Source organism: Trichosurus vulpecula, chromosome 4 (genome assembly GCF_011100635.1).
Source record: "Trichosurus vulpecula isolate mTriVul1 chromosome 4, mTriVul1.pri, whole genome shotgun sequence".
Classification (NCBI taxonomy): domain Eukaryota; kingdom Metazoa; phylum Chordata; class Mammalia; order Diprotodontia; family Phalangeridae; genus Trichosurus; species Trichosurus vulpecula.
The window spans coordinates 114334776-114359319 of record NC_050576.1 but is presented as its reverse complement, the minus strand read 5'-3'; the positions used below and the strand labels follow the sequence as shown (position 1 = coordinate 114359319).

The window sequence follows — 24544 nt, the reverse complement described above, 5'->3', positions numbered from 1 at the left end:
GTGCTCTAGCCCCTGAACCACCTAGCTCCCTCAATTATCCAGTTATCTGTTAAAGATCGCCACTTCTTTCTGTCCCAAACACACTAGCCAACAGATTCTTGACTTGTCGATGATTTTGTCCTTTAAAAGGTAGAGGAATTAACAAGGGTGAATGCCATTCTATTTCTGATTCCCATCAATAGGATGGAAAGCAATCAGGTGGAAGAGGGAATAAATTTGTTCTTTTTGACTGCAGAAGAGCAAAATAGGTGCAATTCGAGGAAGCTTCAAAGAAACAAATTTAGGCTTGTAAGGAAAAACTTCCCACTACTTCAAGCTATCCAAATGTTGACTGGGCTGCCTCATTGGTAGTCTTCAAGCCAAAGCCAGGTGACCACTTGTCAGATGTGCTGTGTAGTAAGGACTCTTTTTAGTTCATGAATTGGATTAAATAGTTTCTAAAGTCTCTTTTAATTTTGAAATTCTGTGAATCTACCATAGTATGTAACAATCTCAAAAGACAATAGGTTCTCCAAAAGGGAAGATAAAAAGATCTGATCATCAATGGCATGTCCAATCAAGGATTCTTCCTTTTCCATGAGGTCACATGCCTTCTGTACAACACAAAGCTGCACTCAACTCACCATTATCTCCAAAAATTTCTTACCTACTGGGTGAATTAGATCTATCAAATTTGTAGTACCAAGGACTTGGACAATCTTCTTTCATTAGCTAGCTAATGTGTGTACGAAGAGTATGCCCTAATTTAAATTTCAGTTCAAGTTAACTGAACACAGAACACAATATATTTCCAATCTAAAGGGAATGATTTGCAGTTTCTCTGTGTGATTACTGCTTCTAATTAGTATACCTAATAAAACAAACATAATATTTGTACTCAAACTTCAAATAAATCAGCCATTGTCTTTTAGAGCTGACACTCTGAGCAGTAGGCTGTATCAAAAAGGGATCTCTGAAATTGTCTTCTGTACCTGACCCCTACCCTAACATTTCATCACAACTAAAAGTTTGGGGTTATACCCAGGGATAATTTTCTACGGCAGTAAGCGCTGATAGCTAAAGCTTGCTGCATTTCAATGATTTTTGACCTTTTGGATGACTTGGCATCTTTTTTTTTTGGCATTCAGTAGTATTTTATTTTTTTCCAAGTAAAGATAGTCAACACTCATTTTGTAGGATTTTGAGTTCCAAATTTTTCTTCCTCCTCCCTCTCCCCAAGACAGCAAGCAATCTGACATAGGTTATACATATACAATCATGTTAAAAATATTTTACATTAGTCATGTTGTGAGAAGAATCAGAACAAAAGGGAAAACAAAAAAAACCCACCAAAAACACAAAAAATGAAAATGGTATGCTTTGATATGCATTCAGACTCCACAGTTCTTTCTCTGGATATGGTTAGCATTTTCCATCTTAAGTCTTTTGGAATTGTCTCAGATCACTGTATTGCTGAGAAGAGCTAAGTCTGTCATAGCTGATCATCATACAATGTAGCTGTTACTGTGTACAATATTCTCCTGGTTCTGCTCACTTCACTCAACAGCTGTTCATGTAAGTCTTTCCAGGTTTTTTTTTGAAATCCAAATCCACCTGCTCATCATTTCTTATAGAACAACAGTACTCCATCACAATCATATACCACAACTTGTTCAGCCATTCCCACATTGATGGGCATCTCTTCAATTTCCAATTCTTTGCCACCACAAAAATCTGCTATAAATATTTTTCTACATGTGGGTCCTTTTCCCTTTTTTATGATCTCTTTTGGATATAGACCTAAAAGTGGTATTGCTGAGTCAAAGGATATGCATAGTTTTATAGCCCTTTGGGGGATTATTTGACATCTTATTATTGTTTATTTGATATTGTAATAGAAATTATTTCAGGAAAAATCATATTGTACACGTGGAAATCAATTTATTGTAAGAAACTCACGAAATTCCAGAAACACTGGAAGAGTTAGAGTTAAAACTGTGAATGAATATCACTGCTATATTCCCAGAATTTTAGGAGATTATTCTGGACCCTACATGGAAACCTCAGTTTTTAAGCTGTGTGCAAAAATACCATAGCAAGGACTATGAAATAAATTGCATAGTAGTGGAGAGGGGCAGGGAGGGCCAAATTAAAAAACATTAATTTCCATACCTTTACAGGACAGCCATAATGCTTATAGGGGCATTCTTGTTCCACCTCAGGACATACTGTAATATGCTCATCAACCTGTGAATGAGAACAGTCCCTAGCTGATTTGACATTACTGATTCAACTATATTTGGTCAGATCATCAATAAGCATTTATTAAATCACTATGTGTCAAACTCTGTGCTCCATGCAAGGAGTACAAAGAAAAGCAAAACCAGTCCTGCCCTTGAGAAACTTCCATTCTAACAGGGAAGACAAAATGAAAATAAGATACATACACAGTAGCGCACCTTCATGGTTAATTCTTTCTATTCAACAAACAGAAAGAAAGATACAACATAAACACAGACAGGTAAATAGAAATTGAATCAAGGAGGCCTAAACTACTAACAACTAGGGTGGTACCTACTTGTTACCAGGCCTGTACTAGCTGGTAGGACTTACATGAGCTACTGACACAGCCTTTGAGAATTCAAGGTCCTCTCAATGCCATTATGAGTAGGGCGTTAGAAAGTGGCCATACCTATAACAAAATATAGTCTATGTTAAGTGCCCTTTGGGTGGCACAGACGCTAAGTACTATAGGAGTTCCAAAGAGATCACTGTGATGTGGGAGAGTTTAATGGCATACATAAGATTTGAATTAGGTCCTGAATGAGGGGTTGAATTTTGGTTAGCAAAGGGGAAAAGAGGGTGCAGTATGTTGAGGGAGATAAAGGCACCAATCGATCAGTTAGGCACTGAGTTCTTGGCCCTATGCTGGGTAGTGAAATCATTCCAGGCAAGGGAAATGTCATGAACAAATGTCCAGAAGTGAGAAAAGTCGAGGAACTGAGGGAATGGACACAGTTGCGGGATATACTTAATTGAAGCACAGAGTTTCCGAGACCCCTATTTTTAATATAATGTTTTATAGCCATGAATCATGACATACCACAGTGTCAGCAGAATCGAGGTTGCTGGTCACCCAAAGAGCAATGGAGAAATGCATGATGGGGTGAAAATGCTGCAACATATGAAGAACTAACTCTGCAGGACAGTCAATACAGAGGATGTCATCAGAGAGGTGTATGGCAGGATAAATGAGTCTGTTATGTAGTGACAGCAAGGGATAACCAACAGACAGCCTGTGTACCTGACAGGCTCTTCCACACAATGACAAGAGGTACTAAGCAAGGCTCTTGCACAATGAGTTGACCACCATGGAATATTTATGGGAGTACATATATACAGAATGGTATAAATGGGTTACAACAATGGAGGAACTACCACCATGTTGATGAAATGATACATTCATAAAAATAAGGAAGTTGGTACCGTATAATATCAAAGTTAGGGAGGCAAAGATTTGACTGGGTAGAGAGAAAAAGAAAGAGACAGATGCTTGGATGAGTGGTAGGAGGAAAAAACTGATGCTCAGACTTGCAAGGATAAGACTATGATGGAAAAAAAGAGAATATCCAGGACTACAGAAAGGAGGAAAATCACAGAGAAACAGGCAGACAGGTCCTAACAATAACCTTAGATCTCTAGTATTATCACCTCAACTATATCAACTATTAAAAGTGTTTAATAATTCTATGCAAACTGCTTATTTACAGTACCTTAGTTCTTGGAATAATCTGTAAACAGTTATTGGGACAAGATACAGGGTAGTCAGGGCAAAATTTTTCCTTGTGATTCTGAAAAACAGAATAGATGATGAAAGGAAAACAAAACACATAAGGGCTATCTTTTCTTTTCAGTAGGGGTTAGAAAAGGAGGTCTCATTGTGTGTCTATGCTTATAAATATCTGTCTTTTTTTTTTCTATAGTGGAAACTCTTGAAAACCAGAAAGTATTTGCTGTGGTTTCTTCTGAACAATGAAGGTTCTTAAATAAAAAAATTAATAATCAATATAACATTTTATACTTTTGCTAAATCTTAAACCAATGTTGATCCAAAATAATCTGATGAGAGAAGAAAAGGAATGCTTCCAATTATTTTATCATTTTAAAATTAGAATTATTGGATGACACAATGCCGTAAAGCTATCTGACTTTAGGAGATGGTTAAGTCAGGGTTCCCACCTTGGGAGGTGATACAGTTCTCAAACACATTAGTGGCTAACATAGCGACACAGAGAAACACATCAATGATGAGGTTTTTGAGAGTTAATCTGAAAAAAGACCCACTTCTCTGGCTATTTGTTAGTTGAAACCTTATATAGAGCATTCAAAAATTTTAACAGCCCACTGATATTTATGTCACATTGCCCATAACCACAGACATACGCCTCTACTTCTTACATGAATTAGAGCTGAAACACATTACATTTATCCAAAGAAGGAATATCCTTTTCATAAGAGGAACAAACTGAGGAGTTTATATTAGATGTCTTTCTAGATTTAAAATCTTTTGATTCTGCAAATCAGGTGTATAACCCACAGCAATGCAGATTTTTAAAGCTAGAAGTTTGGGGCTTAGTAATGTGTTCTTTGTACAGTAACTGTTCTATTACAGTCATTCAAAATATTCAGACTTACCTGTAAATTGATTACCACTATATCCTTTTTGCAAAATGGGCACATTTCCTCTCGAAACTGACAATGTAAGCCCAAGTGGTCTTTCAAATCTTTTCGAAGGACTCTTTCCTGACAGCATTCATTAGAACATTGCACAGATTGAAACAAACACTGTAGAAGGTGATCCTAAAACACATATTAATATAACTATATTCTCAATTAATTAGCATCAATATAGAGAGAAGACACACAATGATCATTCTAATGGGGAAAGGGGAAAAGGTGGGAAAAGAACAACAGTATTTAAACAGCTACAATGTGCTAGCCACTGTGCTGAGCACTTCACCAATATTATCTGATTTTATCCTCACAACAACCCTGTGAAGAAGGTGCTATTTTTACTTCCATTTTACAGCTGAGGAAATTAAGACAGGTTAAATGACTTGCCTAAGATCACACAGTTAGTGTTTTGAGTCTGCATTTGAACTCAAGATCTTTTTTACTCCAGGCCCAGTCATCTATCCATTGTGCTACTTAGCTGCCTCCAGTTCTACAAAAGGAACTAGAAAAGACATATGGGAAATATTAACAATGTGATGAAGGCAGTATGTGCTGCCACTGCATTTAGTCCTGCTGCCTTCTAATCTTACTATTTTACAGCTGTAAGCCTTTCTGCTAAGAAGGTAAGCAGTGGGAAGAAGGAGAAAGAAGAGCTACTTTGGCTGGGGAATGCAGAAACTGCCTTTGTTTTGAGAAACAGAAGATTAGGAAAGAAGAGGCAAGTAAAGATAAGTAGTTTGTATTCAATCATATTTCAATTAAATTGAAGCTTTTCTTGATCATCTCCTATGTGCCAGGCAATGTGCCAGGTTCTAGGGAAGAAGATATTTTTCATAATTAACTACAGGGGAAGAGTTCTTGACCAAATAAGGGATAGAGACAATCGTGGAAGATAAAATAGACAATATGTATTATATCAGATTTGAAAAGTTTTTGTTCTTCAGTTATTTCTGACTCTTCGTGACCCCATCTGGGGTTTTCTTGGCAAAGATACTGGAGTGGTTTGCCATTTCCTTCTCCAGTTCATTTTACAGATGAGGAAACTGAGGCAAATAGGATTAAATGACTTGCCCAGAGTCACACAACTAGTTAGTATTTGAGGCTGGATTTGAACTCAGGAAGATGAGTCTTCCTGACTCCTGATCCAGCACTCTATCCACTATGCCACCTAGCTGCCCTGAAAAGTTTTTGTACACACACACACACACACACACACACACACGCAATTAAAGTTAGAAAGGAAAACAGGGAATTGATTTAAATATTTAAGAACAAGGGCCATTCCCTAGTAGATAAATGAGCAAAATATATGGACAGGTAGTTCTCAAAAGAAGAAAAGCAAGCTGTCACCAACCACATGAAAAAAATGCCTCAAATCAACTCTAAGCTTCCACCTGACATCCCTCAGATTGGCAAAGATAATAAAAAAGGAAAATGACAATTGTTGAGCGGACAAACTCAGTATTGCACTGCTGGTGGAGCTATTCTGAAAAGTATTTTGGAACTATACTCAAAAGACATTAAATGACATACCCTTTAACCCAGTAATACCACTACCAGGCATATACCTGTGAAAAGATCAGAGGAATAAGGAAAGGACCCATAAGTAAAACATGTAGAGCAGCACATTTTTTTATATAGAGTAGCACATTTTATTGTAGCAAAGAATTGGAAACAAAAGGAGAATCTATCAACTGGGGAACCTTATTGTGCTCACAGAAATGACAAAAGGGATGAATTTAGAGAAACCTAGGAAGACTTGTAAGAAATAACAGTAAAGTGAGCAGCACCTGGAGAACAATTTATACAGTGACTACCACACTCTAAAGAAAAACAGTTTGAAAGATTAGTAACATTGCATTAGTAATCAATGCAATGACGACCACAGATGACCCAAGATAAAGCACACTTTCTTCCTTTTGGCAGTGAGGTGCAGAATGAGACAGATTTTCAAACATGGACAATGTGTATGCATATTCATTTTTTTGTTAAAATTTATTACAAGGGATGCCCCCCCCTTTTTGGTGGGTAAGGAGAAATGGGAAGGAAACAAGAGTGATGCCAAAAAAAAAAAGGAAAGAAAAGGACATCAATGAAATATGTTTTTAAAGCATAGAAGAGGACAAAAGGAAATTCAGAGGAGGATACAAGCAGAGTAGCTTTGGAAACAATGTGTTGAACTTGTTATATGCTTTTAAAAAATAAACAATATGTAATAGATATTTGCAGTTACATATAAAAAATTTCAAAGAGACAAAAATGAGGAGAACAGAGATGATGAACTGGAAAAGCTGGGAAGAGTGACAGGAGGTTAGGATGAGGACAAAGAATACATTTAGGAATAGTAAAATATAAAGACTGGACGTTGGGACCAGATAGAAAAATTTCAGAGTTCTGCATCATGGAGATGGAAACTTGTGGGTGAATGTGAGATCAAGAATGGGGCATACCATCCCACACGTGCAGCTTGTTTTTATTCTACATTCCCTGCCCCCCCCCCCCCACACCTCTGATAATAAACTAGGTCTTTTACTGATTTTTGTCCCACGGGGCACAGGTCTATGCAAAGTAGATCCTCAAAAAATACAGTCAGATAAACAAGAAGGGGAATAGTGAAGAGGAAAAGGCAAGCAGCTCCTTATACTAAAGTCAATTAAATTTACAAAGGAACAACTTCTTACCACAGGCTCAGGATTACCTAGTTATGGTCATATAAGTTAAATAAGGGCTGGGTCATGGTTTTGGTGGATAATGGTTATCACTGCCCTTATAACTTACAAGACCATAACTAGGTAATCCTGAGCCTGTGATAAAAATGTGCCTTTGTCAACACTATATATCATTGTAGCAGATGGCTTGCTTCTTCCTTTTTTTTTTTAAATGGATCTTGCTGGGAGATGCATTCATTGGGACAATAATAACTTGTAAGCGCCATACTTTCTAGATTACTTCAGAAGTTTTTAAAAATGAGAAACAGCTAATTTTATTAACATACTGTGGCTAGTTCTCACTAATGAAGTGATAGGGCAGCTAGATGGCATAGTGCATAGAGTGCCAGGCCCAGTCAGGAAGACTCATTTTCCTTACTTCAAATCTGGCCTAAGACGCTTACTTGCTGTGTTGACCCTGGACAAATCGTTTAACCCTGTTTGCCTCAGTTTCTTCATCTGTAAAAACAAGATGGAGAAGTGAATGGCAAACTATTCCAGTATCTCTGCCAAGAAAACCCCAAATGGGGTCACCAAGAGTTGGACATGACTTAAAACGACTGAACAATAACAACAACAGAATTAGAATGAATGAAACGTGAAAAGACATGTTTCTGAAGAAAAGAAAAGTTTCAATAAACCTCCTGGCAATTTGCTGCATGTTAGAGACACTAACATTCTTATGTATTTACTCTGTGGATGTACATGACTTAGACCGGCCAAAAAAAAAAAACCATTACATCTCTTCAGCTGGAGGTTTCCATTTAACAGAATGTTTCTTCAGCTAAATGGAAAAGTGAAATTGAATGAAAGCCTGAAGTGAAACCTTTGAAGAGAAACTCACTGCGGCTCCCTCTTTACGTCAGCGCCCCCCCACACATACACACAGAATGCACCATTTCCTCCATTTGTACTTTGTGCAAATCCTTCCCTTACAATACTCCTTTCTTCAATGAACATACCAACTCTCTCTGGCTATTATCTCCAGCTATAAGCTCATAGAAAGCACAATGACGATTGTGGAACATCTGTTACAGTGCTGCGTGCCCAAAAGGGCTTTAATGATGCAACCATAATGAGAGTTAAAGGCAGATTATCTCAGACCCACCTGGAATCGCCCCAGAATCATCTTGGCAGCACAATGGGGAGCATTTTTGCAAAAAACCTGTAAGTTGAGGACTTCTCGTTTACAACAATTATCTTTAAACACCTGAAAGAAAGGCACGGTAGTCACACATACACACATTTCAAGGCTAATGAAGACAACGATTTGACCAGACACACTAGAAAGGAGGAGGGCTATCAGCTAAATCTATAGATTTATATATCTATAGATTCCATCTATAGATGGAATTCCAGACTGAGGCTTGAAAACTTATTGAACAGGAAACGTTTTTCTTTCCTTGAAAGGAAAAATCTGACTCATCACAAAACTAAAAAAGTCTGTCACAGACACATATCTCTGATGGAGCATTTACAGCAGAGGTTGGGTAACTCTACGCCCAGCGATCTGTTGCATGAGGAACCTAGTTGTGAACTTGACCTCAAACTCTCACAGGAGGTGGGGCTGTGGTTGAGGTGATACTTCCTGCCTTAGAGGAGAATTACCTTATTCACAAAGATGAGCATCTACTCGTGCTTAGTTATTGCTTAGGGCAACTCAAGACTTCCGAAAGCTATTTTTGTAGGACCAAGTTAGCATGTCTCTTAACTCTCTTTTCTGCCAATCCAAATATATTCCTCCATTCAATACCTGACTCAACTTCTTCAGAGAGTTCTCCCAGATTAACAACCCTGCCTAACAAATCAGCATCCCCTCAGAACTCATGTACTTAGTAATTGGGGGTGAGGAACCTGTGGCCCTCTAAGTCCGCAAGTACGGCCCTTTGAATCCAAACTCTACAAAACAGTCAAAGGACTGCACTTGAGGATCTAGAGGGCCACGTGTGGCACACTATATTAATTTGGCTATACTGTTTTCAATGTCCTTCCATGAGACTTAAACCATAGGGGCACACTGACCATATTTCTTTGCTACCTTTGCACAAAGTTCAATACAAAGCGTCTTGAACTTCACAAAGACCAGTCTCTCCACATATTTCTAGTCCTTTAAGAACTCTTTCAAATCAAAGAGTGAAACCCCTTTCAGCTCCAATCTTCCCATTTCCCCCAAACAACACATATGCCCTACTAGGTGCTCTAACTCCTCCTAAACAGAGTTTAGTGGGGCCACTTTGCCTCCCTATGCTTCCCTGGTGGCTGCTTTTACACAACGGAGAAAGGATAGCTATAGTTGAAGGCTTGGAAGGGTCACTAAAATGCACTGAGAAACACAGAACTCAGCCAAATGCAGACCCAACAGAAGGCAAAATAAAATTTCAGAATTTATAAACCAAATTATACCTGCAAAATTATCTGAATTTGGAATAAAGTCAACTCAATTACTGTACACAGGGATGGCAATGAGGGAGAGAAAGAATGCCAACTGTTTGAAAATCTCATACTACAGAGGAATATGGAAATCATTATTTATTCATTTACTAACACACATATTTAGACAAACGCATACATAAGCACACACCCATGTCTGGCCCAGCAACAGAACAAGATTCAGAAAACTGGGTTCTAGGTCTAGTTCCACCACATTCAGTGGCTGGGTGTCTTTGGGACAGTCATTTAGTCCGTAGAATCTATAAAAATGAAGGTCAGTTTAACTCTAACACATCTTGGTGCTCTGACCTGTTGTTAGAATTGAGGAACCTGAGTCACTTGAAAGACTTTAAGAACAGAAACTCAAGAGAGTCTTGGGCACTAGGAGGGTTTTTGTCTCCCAATCTTCTGTCCCAAACTATAAACTACACATTATCTACCTTAGGAGAGACACTGGCTATAAAAATAAAGCTGAGACTAACAATCAATCAATCAATAAACATTTATGAAGTACCTGCCAGGCACTGTGCTAAGCGCTGACCTGCTTACCTCCTGGGGTTTGATAATCTCCTTGTCTACAGGACAGATGGACACTGCATTTAATTCTCTAGAATAAAAAGAAAAGCTAATAGTATTTACCTTCCTAACAAGTAAATGCTCATATCCCAAACATATTAAGCATCATCCTGAACTGCCCCACTTCTAGCCCTGAAGGGTGCAACAATTCGGTCCCCAGAATCCCAAAAGAGAGGAAAGTTACCAAAATACTGTTATCTAGTCCAAGAAGAGAATTGGTAACCTGAAGCTAACCATTTCTTTGCTTACAAAAGATAATTCAGGTTACAAGCCATCCTTATCAAAGTTTTGTACTTTGAGTACAGAAAGGAGAATTCTGAGGAGCAAGCACTTTTGTCCCTTAATATACTCCATTTTTAACCAACCTCTATATGAATTCGCACTTTGTATACTAAAGGCGAAACTCTGTATTTTAAGAAACATAAAATATATGCGAATCCACTCATAAATACAAAAAAATACTTAAGTCCCCATGGAACTACCCCCAAGAAGTATACTGGAAAACTCCCCCTTTTTTGTTTCAGAAAACTCTGAATGCTGGTGAATACCTATGGCTGATGTTAAGGTGCAAGAAACATCTTCCTGATTGTAATTGGTCCTTGAATACTCAACTCAGGTCACAGACCTTCTCCCTACCTCAAGGACAGGATACAGTTCTCACAGAATCGATGTCCACAGCCAGTCTGATGTGGGTTGTGAAGGACAGAACAGCATGATGCACATTTATAACGTTCTTCTAATTGTTCCACAAATTGGTATTCCATGTTGGGTTCAAAGTCCAAGGATATGTAGTTACTGGAATTCTGGGGGAGGAAGTTGCTGGAGGCACTCCCCTGTTCTTCAGAGGTTGAGGATGCCATGCTGGGGGAGGAAAAATGCCTATATATCAATACCAAAAGAAATCGTCATTTTTTCAATTTCTTTATTATGATTTATTTACCCCTTCTCATTAGGGTCTCTTTGTACACCAAACTATTCGAAAATCATGAGGCTAGGGAGTACTAACAGCCTTAATGAGGGCAACAGACATTACTTTAATAAATGAACTATGAGATAAAGACTAGAATTATCACCTCCAGCAGCAGGAAACATGGTAGGTGACACATGGAGGAGCACTGGCCACGTGCAGGGCCCTTTTCCTTAGCTACTACATCTACACTGAACACCCCCATTTCAAAATACAGTCTGCAAGAACAGAGACAGAAATGTAAACTCACTAAGGAGACAGCAGAGCTTTCCAAGTTATCCAACTGTAAAGATACTAATTCTGTTCAGCTCTTCCTTAAAGAAATGCAGCTTGGTGAGGTTCTTTACTAGCCTAAAGTGATATTAAAAAGGTATGGACCATCTGACCAATGCCTCTGCTCCCTGTGGATAGGCACAGCAGTTATTTCAAGTTTTTTAAAATTACGTTTAGTATTCTATTTTTCCCTCATTACATGTAAAAACAATTCTTGACATTCATTTTTAAAACTCTGAGTTCCAAATTCTCTCCCTCCCTACACTGCCTCCCCTCATTAGAAAACAAGCAATTCAATACAGGCCATATACATGTAGTCATGCTTCCATATTAGTCATGTTGTGAAAGAAAACACAGACCCAAAGAACATAAAACCTCAAGACAAATAAAGAAAGTAAAAAGAGTATGCTTCAGTCTGTATTCAGACACCACCAATTCTTTCTCTGGGGATGGATAGCATTTTTCATTCTATGTCCTTCAGAGTTGTCTGGGATTATTGTGTTGCTGAGAATAGCCAAGTTATTCACAGCTGATCATCTTATAATATTTCTGTTACTCTGTACATAGTAAATTTCACTTTGCATCAACTCACACAAGTCTTTCCAGGTTTCTCTGAGAGCATCCTGCTCATCATTTCCCATAGCACAATAGTATTCCATCATAATCACATACCACAGTTTGTTCAGTCATTCCCTAATTGATGGGCATCCCCTCAGTTTCCAATTCTTCGCCACCAGAAGAGCTGCTATAACTATTTTTGTACATATATGTCCTTTTCGCAGTTACTACAAGTTTTACAGCAAACTCTTCTACCACCAAAGTTCCAGATGCTTCTGACTAAGCTACCAACAACTAGCCAGAGAACTGTTAAATCTGCAAAGTTTGATTGAAGATGATGTGGAAAAAGAAGCATGTCAACATAATAAAATCTTAACAAAATTTTAAAAAGTTCTTAGCTCTGAAGATGAATAGTAGTGGTGGGGGTGGGGGGGAGGGAGAAACATACTAGCTATGGACTATTACACTAAAATCTAGCAAAGTTAATTTTAATTTTGTGTAGGTTGATTTGCTTAGATTTTATTTATTTGTCCTAGTGAAAAGGGTATTTTAATTAAATTCTTAATTTTTCAATAGACTATATGGATTATTTTAATATCAATAATTTTATTACTAAAATATGTGGTTGTAATTACACAGAACATGAAACTATAACATGTTAAAACACCCAGGGTTCTTTTTTGGAAAACAAAAGCAATAAAATGAATTTTATGCATTATGTATGTGGTGTTTTTTTTTTAGAGAAATGTCACCTAAGCTGGTTATTGGCTATCAACATAAATATATAATAATAATAATAAGCAGTTATTTATATAGTGCTTTGTATTTCATTTTGTCCTCAGAAAAACCTAGTGAGATAGGTGCTATTTTTGTCCCAAATTTACAGATGAGGAAACTGAGGCTGGAAAATTAAATGACTTGCCCAAAATCACACAGCTAGTAAATGACTGAGGCAGGATTTGAACTCAGGTCTTCCTCACTTCAAGTCCAGCATGTAAACAGGCAGACTTAAGGTAAAACATAGTATCTCATAATATTCCATCAAAGAAATAATCAAATGTATTATAAGGGGGTGATTTATAGAAATAGAGCATATTTGTACATTGGTTTAATGCTTTTACTGTCATCTAGGATTCTAATTCCTTCTGCTGTTATTGTTCAGTTGTTCAGTCATGTTGCGCCCCCTTGGACCACAGCATGCCAGGCAGGTCCTTCTATCTTCCACTATCTCTCAAAGTCTATCCAAGTTCATGTTCATTGTTTCCATTATGCTATCTATCCATCTCATCCTCTGCCATCCTCTTTTTCTTTTGCTCTCAATTTTTCCTAATATCAAGGTCTTTTCCAATGAGTCCCATCTTCTCATTATGCGCCCAAAGTATTTAAGCTTCAGCTTCAGCATTTGACCTTCCAGTGAATAGCCCAAATTAATTTTTTAAAACTAATTTGACCTCCTTGCTGTCCAAGGCACTCTCAAAAGTTCTCCAGTACCACCACAACAAAGTGTTGATTCTGTGGTGCTCTGCTTTCCTTATAGTCCAACTCTCACATCCATACATTGTTACTGGAAAAACCACAGCTTTGACAATACGGACTTTTGTCGACAAGGTGACATTTCTGCTTTTTATTATGCTGCCCAGATTTGCCATAGCTTTCCTTCCAAGGAGCAAGCATCTTTTAATTTCATGGTTGCAGTGCTCTTTGAGCCCAAAAATATAAAATCTGACACTGCTTCCATTTCTTTTCCCTCTAACTGCCAGGAAGTGACGGAACCAGTTGCTAAGATCTTATTTTTTTGACATTAAGCTTCAAGCCACCTTTTACACTTCTCTCTTTCACCCACATCAAGTGGCTTCTTAATTGCTCTTCACTTTCTGCCATCAGAGTGGTATAATCTGCATATCTGAGACTGTTGATATTTCTTCTGATGACCTTAATTCCAGCTTTTGTTTCATCCAGCCTGGCATTCTGAATCAATAAAGTGACAATATACAGCCTGGCTGTACTCCCTTTCCACCTTTAGCTAAGGCCTATTAACTTATTATCATCTTGGTTGTGCAAATTGACCATGTAATGCTTTAAAAAAATATTTATAACTCATTTGAACAAATGTTGTAGGAGTATTCTCCTCCTCTGACCACAATGTAAAATGTGAATTGAGGTGAGAGGAATCATGGGTTCCACCTCTGCAGTTATGCTAATTCAAAAGACAAAGACATTTGCATGTACAAGTATATATTGTCCATTCTTGATTATTCTTTTTAACTAAGAGGAATGGACACGAATAAATTTGAAAATGTGAATGAATGAATGTGTGTGCATTATAGTTATCTATTTATATGTCTTATCCCTGTGTACATTGTAAGCCCCATGAGGGTATGGACCATATGAAGGATATGTGAGCATGCATGTACACATGTATATGTATGTGTACATGTACATGCACATGTACACACAGATATGTGGTTATATACACATGTGTACATATAAAGATACATACACACATGCATACATCATACATACATACACACATACATACCCAGTGGAAAGGGTCAGGTCAGTCAATATGCATTTATTAAGCACCTACTATGTACAGGGATACAAAGAAAGACAAAATACAGTCCCTTCAGTACTTCAGTACAGCCTTCATGCCCCTTTAGTCTGCTCTTTTCCAAGTTAAACACCTTTAGTTCCTTCAAATGATTCTCATACGGCCTGCTCTGGAGGCGCTTCATCATACTGATCACTAAACTCTGGATACTCTAACTTAGCAATGTCCTTCCTAAAATGTGGCACCCAAAACAAAACACATTAGTATAAATGGGCTATGACTGGGCTGGGTTACAGTGGTACCTAGTGGTATCATCACCTCTTTAGGTCCAGATGCTCTGTCTTTCTGAATGAAACATAAGATCGTATTGACATTTTGGGTTGCTAAATCAGTGACCTGAAGAGAGGCGGCCCATTTCCAAGTCCCAGCTGTCACTTTCTAGTTACGGTATCCAGGCAAGGCAGCTAGCCTCCCTCTGAAAAATGAGTATAGAAACACATTCACTCCCTACAGAACTGTTGTGGGGGAGCATTTTGTAAACCTTCAAGCACTTTATAACAGCAAGTTATTATTATTACTCCAGATCAGGGGTTCTTGCTCAGGCATCTGTGAATTTATTTTTAAAAACATGTTTGATACTTGTATTTCAATATAATTCATTCCTCTGTAATATCATTTCTTTTATGTATTTAAAAACATTATTCTGAGAAAGGGTCCATAGGCTCTACCAGACTGCCAGAATGGATCATGACACACACACACAAAATGTTAAAAACCCGTAATCTAACTAGATAATCCACAACAAAGATAATTCCCAGAATAGATAGTTGAGTCTTACAGAATACAATGGGCATTATGGTACCATGGAAAAAAACAGTGGATTTGGATTCCGAGGAACTGGGTTGAAATCCAGTCTCTAAAATTTACCTGCTATGATCTCTGGCAAGTCACGTAACCTTACGGGGCTCCCTTCCTTTGCAGAGATGGGAGTTTCTGTGGGTGTTAAATATTGCATATAATGTCAGATTTTTTTCATTGTATTAAGTGGTTTTGCCAAATTCTTTTTCTTGGCTTCCTCATTTTCTTAAAATAAATGTTATAAGGGATAACTCTGATAGACGAGTGAGGGAAGATGTAGAAAGAGAAATCTAGGCAATGTAAAAGCAAAAGATAATCATAATCTATTTTTTTAAAAAGGAAAAAATATGTTAGTTACTTGGGGGGTAAAAACACAATGTAACCCAATGCAAATTAATGTACTCAAAGCCTTCCCTTGGCATATTTCATTGGAGGTTTCAAGGAATTCTCCTGGAATAGTACTAGGTACAAAAGCCTGTCTCTCGTATCATGTCCTCTCCTAAGAATTCATACTCAAAAGCAGCTGACATGTGTTTTGGGTTTATACATTCAACAACGGATTGGCACCTGAGAAATCTCCCTGCCTGGGGAAGGGAGAGTTTGTGGTTAAGAATAGGACATTGTGGTTTTCAAAAAGACAAACCTGGAAATCCCCTACAAACCAGCTCCATCAAGAACACTCCTACAAGAGTGTTCCCATGAAACTGGAATGAGAAGACTGCTTCACCTTCAGCCTCCCTTCAGCTGCTGGGACAAGATGGATCAATCACTCAACAAGTATCAAATGCCTACTAAGTAACTGGTACTAGACTAGGCGCTAGGAAAACATCTAGCACCTGTGAGGAATATGTGGCTGTTGGTATGTATATATTGAGCTGCTACCAGATATATACCCGCATGCAACCATTACTCTAATATTTACCCAATATAAAATTACCCAACCATATATACTTTTAAGACTTTAAGCCCCTAATATGCTGTAGTACACTGCTCTAGGCACTGGGAGAGATAGAAAATTATTAGGCAATGATTTTTTTAACCTCACTTAGCTTACAATGATGCTGTGGAGGGACATCATAATCAGATCTATGTTCCCTCAACACAGCATTCAGAACACATGCAATATGAATTGCCATGAACAATTAGAACTTTACAACAGAGGATGAAGGAAATGGAGAGGGGGTTTAGAACTATTCTTTCAGACAAAAGAGAGGTAGGATCCCACGGATTCAAATTCTATAGTGGGAAACCAGCCCAGGAGGAGGAAGCTTTGAAGAATGAAATTCTGAAACACAAAGAGAAACAACCATTATGAGGAGGAAAAAGAAGGGGTCCGGTGGGGACAGGATGTCTAAAAATCATGAATGCACAGAGAACTTACAGACCAACTTATATTTTTAAATATAGGTACAAAAAATGAAAAAAGTTAGAAAAAAGAGAAAGAACACAATAGCATGGTATTATACTTCAAAATTATTATAAATACCTAAATTAACTACAAAGGACACATGAAGGAAGATGCTATCTTCATCCAGAGAAAGAACTGATAAATAGAAGTATGTACAGAATGGTGTTTTACACACACACACACACACACACACACACACACACACACGTGCATGCTCACGCGTCTAAAGGTAGCCATCTCCAGGACAAGGGGGAAGAAAAAAAGGAAAAAAAAGTTACACGGGAACTTTATCATATATTTAAAAGGAATAGCAAGCAGTACATAGCAGATTTTCAGTTTCATGTACAATCATCTTTTTTTCTATTCCACTATGTTATGGAAATGTTTGTTTTATTTCTTAAGTTCAGAATAAAATAAATAAACTTTAAAAAAAAGATAGTCATGGTTTTAAAAAAAGAATAGTGGCAAGAATATAAAAACTCAGAATGAGCGGTGGTTGGGAAAGAAAATTAATTACAAAGAAAAGAGAAGTGTCCAAGACAAGACAGGACCACTGTTCATGGTGGATGGGGTGATGGTCATCACCAGCAGAGAATGATAGAACTACTCAACTCTTCTTTTGCTTCCATTTTCTCCAGAAAGGAGAATGACCTTTGGACTTTAAAAATCAGAACAAATAACTAATAAGCTGAAACCCAAGATAAATAGGAGGATAAGAAAGTACCTAGCTGCACTCCATGATTTTGAGGCATCTGGCTTAAATCTGATGGTACTGTAAGAATTGGTGTATTATCCTTGCCGAGCTACTGTCAGTGGTGTTTGAAAGATTACAGAGAAGGGCAGTTACCACAAGACTGCTTTAGAAAGGTAAATGTCTCAGTTTTCAGAAAAGGGAAGAAAACAGTCTGGAAACAACAGGCACATGAGCTTACATTACATTTCTGTCCAAATTCCAGAATATATCATTAAAAGTATGGTTAACAAATACCTAGAAAAAGAAGCAATGACTATAAAGAATTAATATGGCTTCATGGAGAACTTTATTACTATTATTATTATTATTAGTAGTAGTAGTAGTACAGAGTTACTAGGACTGCTGGATCAAATGAATGTTTTAGATAAGCTTCTCTAGATTTTGGCCTTTACAGGAAGGAAAAGATGGGGAGTTGCGGGCTAGATGATAATACATTTAGGTGGAATTAGAACTGGTTATACCCAAAGAGAAGCCATTAATGTTTTGATCAGTTTGGAAGGAGGTCTGTTCTAGAATCCTCCAGGGATGTGTAGCCTTGGGCTGCTTAACATTTTTATTAGTGATTTGGATTAAGGCACAGACCACCTGTTTACCAAATTTGCAGATGATACAAAAGTAGGAAAGATGGCAGACCATCCTAAACAACTGAAATGAGGATTTCCAAAGACCATGACAGTCTAAGGATGGTGGACCGAATCTTTTAAGATGAGATCTCATGAAAAGGCTTACACTGGGGCTCAAAAAAGTAAACCTCACAAGTGGCTAGAGATGTGGGAAAAAAAAACGAAAACAGAAGTTTCTAAGTGGACTGCAAAAGCTAAAGTGAACTTAGGACGCATTAAAACAGTCACTTCATCCAGCACTAGGGCAGCGATAGTTCTGCTGTATCTTCTTCCCTTGTCACATCTCATCTGGAGTGCTGTGTGCAGCTCTGTTTGCTAAATTTTACCAAGGAACTGATATGAATGGAAATTAGAGCCATGAAGATTTATATTCAATGAAGCCTGTCTGGAATTTTCTGTTTTTATTTACAAGGAAAAATGGATTGTACAGTGTTAGGTGTCAAGGAAAAGCATCTGCTTTCTTCATACGATGGACTCTCCAATCCAGGGACACTGGCCTCCCGGCTGTTCCATGAATGAGACCTTCAAAATCTTGGCTCTGGGAATTTTCTTTAGCTGTCCCTCCTGCCTAGAATGCTCTCCCTCCTCCACTCCAATTATTGATCTGCCTTGCTTCCTCCTTTAAGTCTCGACTTAAAATCCCACCTTCTTTAGGAAGCTTTCTCCAGCCCCTCTTAATTCCAGTACCTTCCTGTATTTATTTCCTGTTTACTCTGTATATAGCTCACTTGGTATATATTTGTTTGCATGATGTCTCCGCAATTAGATTTTTAAGCTCCTTGAGGGCAGGGACTTGCCTGACACATAGCACTTAATAAATGTTACTGATAATTGAGTGATTTGCAGCTCTTTAATTATTTTTGTCAGTCTTTTTCATAACCCTCTTTCCATTTTCTCTATATCCCTTTTAAAACAAAAGACGAAAGCAAAAAATCACACTCTATTGGGTAAAAATAATAAGTCACAGTACATGGAGAGTTTTAAGGCTAAAAAAAATTTCTCTTATAAACTTGTGATATCGGTAGTATAAGTATTACCATTTATACAAGTAATTATCATTATCATTGTGATGATAAATATTATCACCATATTTTACAAATAAGGTAACTGATGCTTAGAAAGGTTCAAGTGACCTTTTTGGTGTCACTCAGTGAGTAAGCAATGGGGCTCGGACTCCGACTTATGTCTTTTGATTGTGAATTCAGTGTTCTTTCTATTATATCACAGTTTCTTATAAGTCATACTTAGGATTATAGACTTAGAGGAGGAAAAGGCCTCTGAGGTCATCTGACCCAGCCCAATTATTTTATTAATGCGCAAACTGAGGCCCAGAGAGAATAAGTGATTTGACAAAAGTCACACAGATAATAAACACTCGAGCCAAAATTTAAACTCGGTTTCTCTGACTCTAAATCTGCCAATTTTCTACTATATCTCACTAAAAACATTCTATTTATAGAGCTTAGTGTTATCATTTTTTAAATTACATAACCTACTTATGTTCAAGGTTATTTGGGTCTTTAACTCTCTCCCCTTGTCATTTATGCTGAGTTAGTCCCATCTGACATTCGTGTCCCTTTACTCATCTCTCTATCCATCATTCATTCATGTATACGTGAGCATTTATTGTGTGCAGATACCAGCACTAGATGCTATACAGGAGGACTAAAGAAAAGGAAGCTTCACAGCCTAGTTGTGGAACATATTCATGCATCAAACAAATGGAGCAAAATTACAATTAAACCCTAGCCTCACCAGCAAGAAAAGAAGACATAGTTGGTCATTGTCTGTATAATATGATAAAAAGGACACTGAATTCCTCATTCCTGCACTATCTGAAAATTTTCATATCCCTTTGTCAGGTTACCTGAAATTAAACCAGAGATTGCTTCTGAAATGCAAATACATCCTAAGAAGGTTAGGTGAAGCTGTGAGTTATTCAGAATTTACTATGACTTTTACCACATGTCAGACACTGGTAGAGTGCTAGAGGAGTCTAAGAAAGATGCCACGGTGGGATGCTTTCAGCAACCAGAGGGTATAAGGAGGGCAGCGACTATCATGGGGACCTCAGAGGTCATCTAAACTGACACATACCTGAACATTTGAAATCCCTTCTACCGTACAAGAACTCATTACTCCTTGAGGCAATCAGCCTTTTAGAAACTTCCACCCAATGCTTCCAATTCTTCCTGCTTGGGCCAAGCAAAATAGGGTTCATTTATGACCTCTTTCATGGGACAGCTAGGAGGCATAGTGGCTAGTGTCTAAGGTGGGATTTAAACTCAGGTCTTTGAGTGCTGTACTTGGAGTGAGAAGGCCTGAGTTCAGATTCTGCTTCGGACACAGTAGCTGTGTGACCCTGGGCAAGTCATTTAACCTCTGCCTACCTCTGTTTCCTTATCTGTAAAATGAGGATAAATAAAAGCACCGACCTCTCAGGGTTGTGAAGATCAAATAAACATGTAAAGAGATTTTCAAACCTCAACCTATTATATGAATGTTAGCTGTTACTATTATTAGCAATTATATGAAAACTCCTCTGATACTCGAATACAACTAGCAGGTGTCCTTAGATCTCTTCTCTTGGCTAAATAACCTTGATTCCTTCTGATTCTGATTCACTGGCAAAGAGGAGGGCAACATTTTTACTGTGGGCAGTCTGACTGGGACCCAGTGAGCTCTCTGCTCTGGGGCCCTTGGAAGGAAATGGGTAGGCACCATAGGGATTAAGTTCCCCACAGAGCTCCAGCCTCTCTTTTTGCTCTCCTCAAACAAAATCCATCTGGCCATCTGTTTCAGCCCATTAAGCTAGAGCTCCCTTCCCATAATAGCCTCTGGTGGACTCCAGATCATCTAGCATCTTAATGGACATTTCTAAGGTTGATGAGCCATCCCTCAATGACATTCATAACAGCCGAAATTATCAGTCTCTCCACATCCGTAAGGCCTAATGACTTGTGATACTGGCTTGTTAAATGTTCCAAGTTGGTAACACTGACTAGACCAGACCAGATCCCTTCCTCCCTTTTCTTATTGCCAATGAGAGTGAAAGGCAGTAATCATTACTTCACTCATTTAACAAAGCCTTATTAAGTACTTACTCTTGTGCAATGAAATGTGCTAGGTGCTAGGGGAGATATACAGATAAACTCAATTTAACTTCCTTTTATATTCACACCTTTAACCAGAAAAGGACACCAAATAAATTACCTTCAACTTCTTTCTCATACTGCACCCTAAATTGAAAGGGTTCACCCAAGCAAATGTAGTAATGGGAAGAAATACAGTCTCTCCCCACCTCTGCGTTCAAACCCTAACTGTCACTTACTACCAATATAATCTTAGGCAATTTCTCTGGGCCTCAATTTTCCTCATCTATAAACAAAGGGGGTTGAGACCTGGAGAGGTTAAGTGTTTGTCCAAGGTCAAACAGGGAGTATAAAGCAGAGCTAGGATCTGAACACACGTCCCAGACTCTAAATCCAGCCCCCTTTCTACCACACCACATTCTCTCCTGTTAAACTTTCTTCAGTTGAGCACAATCTTATGGTCTGGAAAAGGGAAATCCTCAAAACAAAGGAAGCCAACCTAACACCTATCATCACTACACAATCAGACCACTGAAATCTGAAGCATCTCCAATAGTCCTGGAACCCAAGCCAGGGCCAAACTAAATGGCCCCTTTTCTTTTCATCTGCCTTGATTTCAAATACACTATGTCTGAGGAAGGAACAACCTGTAGTCTTTTGATCTGTCATGAAAACCAGAATTTGGGGATTTCAAGTAGGGGAAGGGAAAACAATCCTATGGCCAGAGAACTTCAAGACAACTCAGCAAACTGCTAACTGCTTTAAGTCAGAATGAGTGTGGCTATCCATTGTACTCTCTGATCACCTATCCTGGTGAGGATAGGGCAGCAGGACCTCTCCCATTTGTGTAACTGGTCAATCCTGTAGACTTCTAAGTAACTTCTGAGGACTTCTAAGCTCCCCACTCTGGTTCAATTCTACCCTGTGTTCTATCAGTCACTGCTCCAGAAGATCCTTATGGATACTAAACTACAACAGTCAGTCCATGCTTCAGAAAATGCTAGAGTCCTGGAAAGGAAGTTGGAAGCTTCAATATTTGGAGGGCTGGGAGAGATATGAATCCAAAAAGCATATGTATAAGTCATTCTGGGGCCTCCAATGTGTATCAGTTCATTTGGTGAAGAAGAAAATCGCAAACTTAGACTTTGTCACAACTACTGAATCTTTCACATGATACCATCTGAGATAAGGGCCCCTCCTACTGATTTGAAACCTTTCTGATCTGATATGGTGGGAAAGGCATGCCTTGGTTTTTACAAAGGTAAACCTAAAGAGGGCATACAACATCTGGCCTGGGGACAAATGGAAGATAACATTTCAAATGCAGGTTAGATAATATAAATGCTCTGTGCCATCATTTAAACTATATTAAGGCATCTCTTGTGTTTCCACAGTTAACGAACATGCTTTACCATCACCTTCTAGAGGAAAGAGAGAAATAGTATATACCTTGACAACATATATATCTCTTGCGTGGACCACATACATAATACATATAGTTGATATGAGCTATTGACATAACTCCATCAACACCATCTACATGCCAAGCTTTAAAAAGGCCAGTTTAGTCAACAACAGTCAATCTACAAGCATTTATTATATACCAGACACTGTGCAAAGCACCAGGGATACAAAGAAAGGCAAAAACCCAAAAGAGTTGAAGTTCTTAGAGCAGAAGATGGAACCTCTAAAGGTGAAGTATGTCCTGACATAAACATATTCTCTGATTATCATAAACATGCACCAGTTATTTAGATTATGCTATTGCTGCATCATAGGAGAGTGAGACTTACCACTATCATCCTTTCCCTTACCATCAGATATAGGTTCCAGGATTTTAAGGTACTTTACCTCAGCCACCTTCCTGGTCTACTCTGATCCACGCCACCCTCAAGACACAGTAGAAATTGTTACTTCCAACAATGGTACATAAATTGACTATACTTCATGATCTGCCACATTTTATCCCTGTGTATTCTTCTCCCAGAAACCATCCACAGTGAAAGACAGCTACATGTCCTGGAATTCACTGGTCATTAAGGCTTGGTAACATCATCTCAAAAAAAGTGCAACATCCAGGAGTGGTCCAGGATGACCTGTGTGATAATCTCTAGCACCCAAGTCAGTCCAAAAACTCAAAGACATCTCTATCCCTTTAAGTTAAACCACATTTGGTTTCTGGTTCCACTGTTTCTGGGCAACAGAACTCTTGGGCTAGTTGATGCTTTATCACATAGATCTAAGTTTGGGGGCTTTGAATGGGGAGCCAGCTCTTTCATCAGGGCAATCTTAAGATCCAAGAACTTTGAAGCTACTCTTACAGCAAGATACCATCATTCAGACTTGGAGGACCCAAATTCTCCCATCGAGAATCCATCACTGACACTACTACAGATATGCTGCTGTGTTACATGTTTCCTAGAAGGTATGAGTAGAAGCATCACATGAGCTTTACACGAGGCGACTATGGGGTCATAAGAAACTTTTCATCAAAAAGAATGTTAAAATTGTTTGTACATGTAATTGGGGGGAGATTAAATTATGAAAATAAAAAAAGAAAGCCAAAAAACCCCTCTTTTATCTAATCACCAAGGATTTTCAGTATCCTGGGGTCTGGCACACTATATCTCATCTAGACTAAGGATACCAATTCAAGGTCCAAAGGTACTGCAGCAAAACTACAGAAAGAAATCCCTCTTCCTATTGAGCCTCATAATTTATTACTGACTTATCTCCTTCTAATGGTCAAGACATTATGATAGTGTTGGTGACTGAATGTTTTGACTAAGCTATCCCATTTTCTCTTCCATGATGGACTTCTCAATATCACAGGGGTGGCATACATAATTTTTTCCCTCTGGGAAATGTTCCACAATCATTGTTTACCCACCCATTTTATCTCCAAATACAGATAACAGTTCATCTCCTAGTGATGGTCCATCCTTCCTTCCACATTACAAATCAAGATTCATCTCATACTACATTTACCTTTAAACAGGTAGATAGAAATAACAAACTATGTAGTAAATTAGT

General features: G+C 38.2%; 1 protein-coding gene across 1 annotated transcript in view; it reads right to left on the bottom strand.

The window, feature by feature from the left end:
• Positions 1-24544, bottom strand: part of TRAF5 (TNF receptor associated factor 5) — a 50687-nt gene that overhangs the window by 8798 nt on the left and 17345 nt on the right. Inside the window, exons 2-7 of the mRNA XM_036758140.1 lie at positions 11064-11288; positions 10401-10458; positions 8530-8631; positions 4675-4839; positions 3753-3830; positions 2152-2226 (exon numbers count right to left, since the gene is read on the bottom strand). Coding sequence (XP_036614035.1) covers positions 2152-2226; positions 3753-3830; positions 4675-4839; positions 8530-8631; positions 10401-10458; positions 11064-11287 — 702 coding nt within the window. The 5' untranslated portion in view covers position 11288. The remainder of the gene's footprint in view (positions 1-2151; positions 2227-3752; positions 3831-4674; positions 4840-8529; positions 8632-10400; positions 10459-11063; positions 11289-24544) is intronic.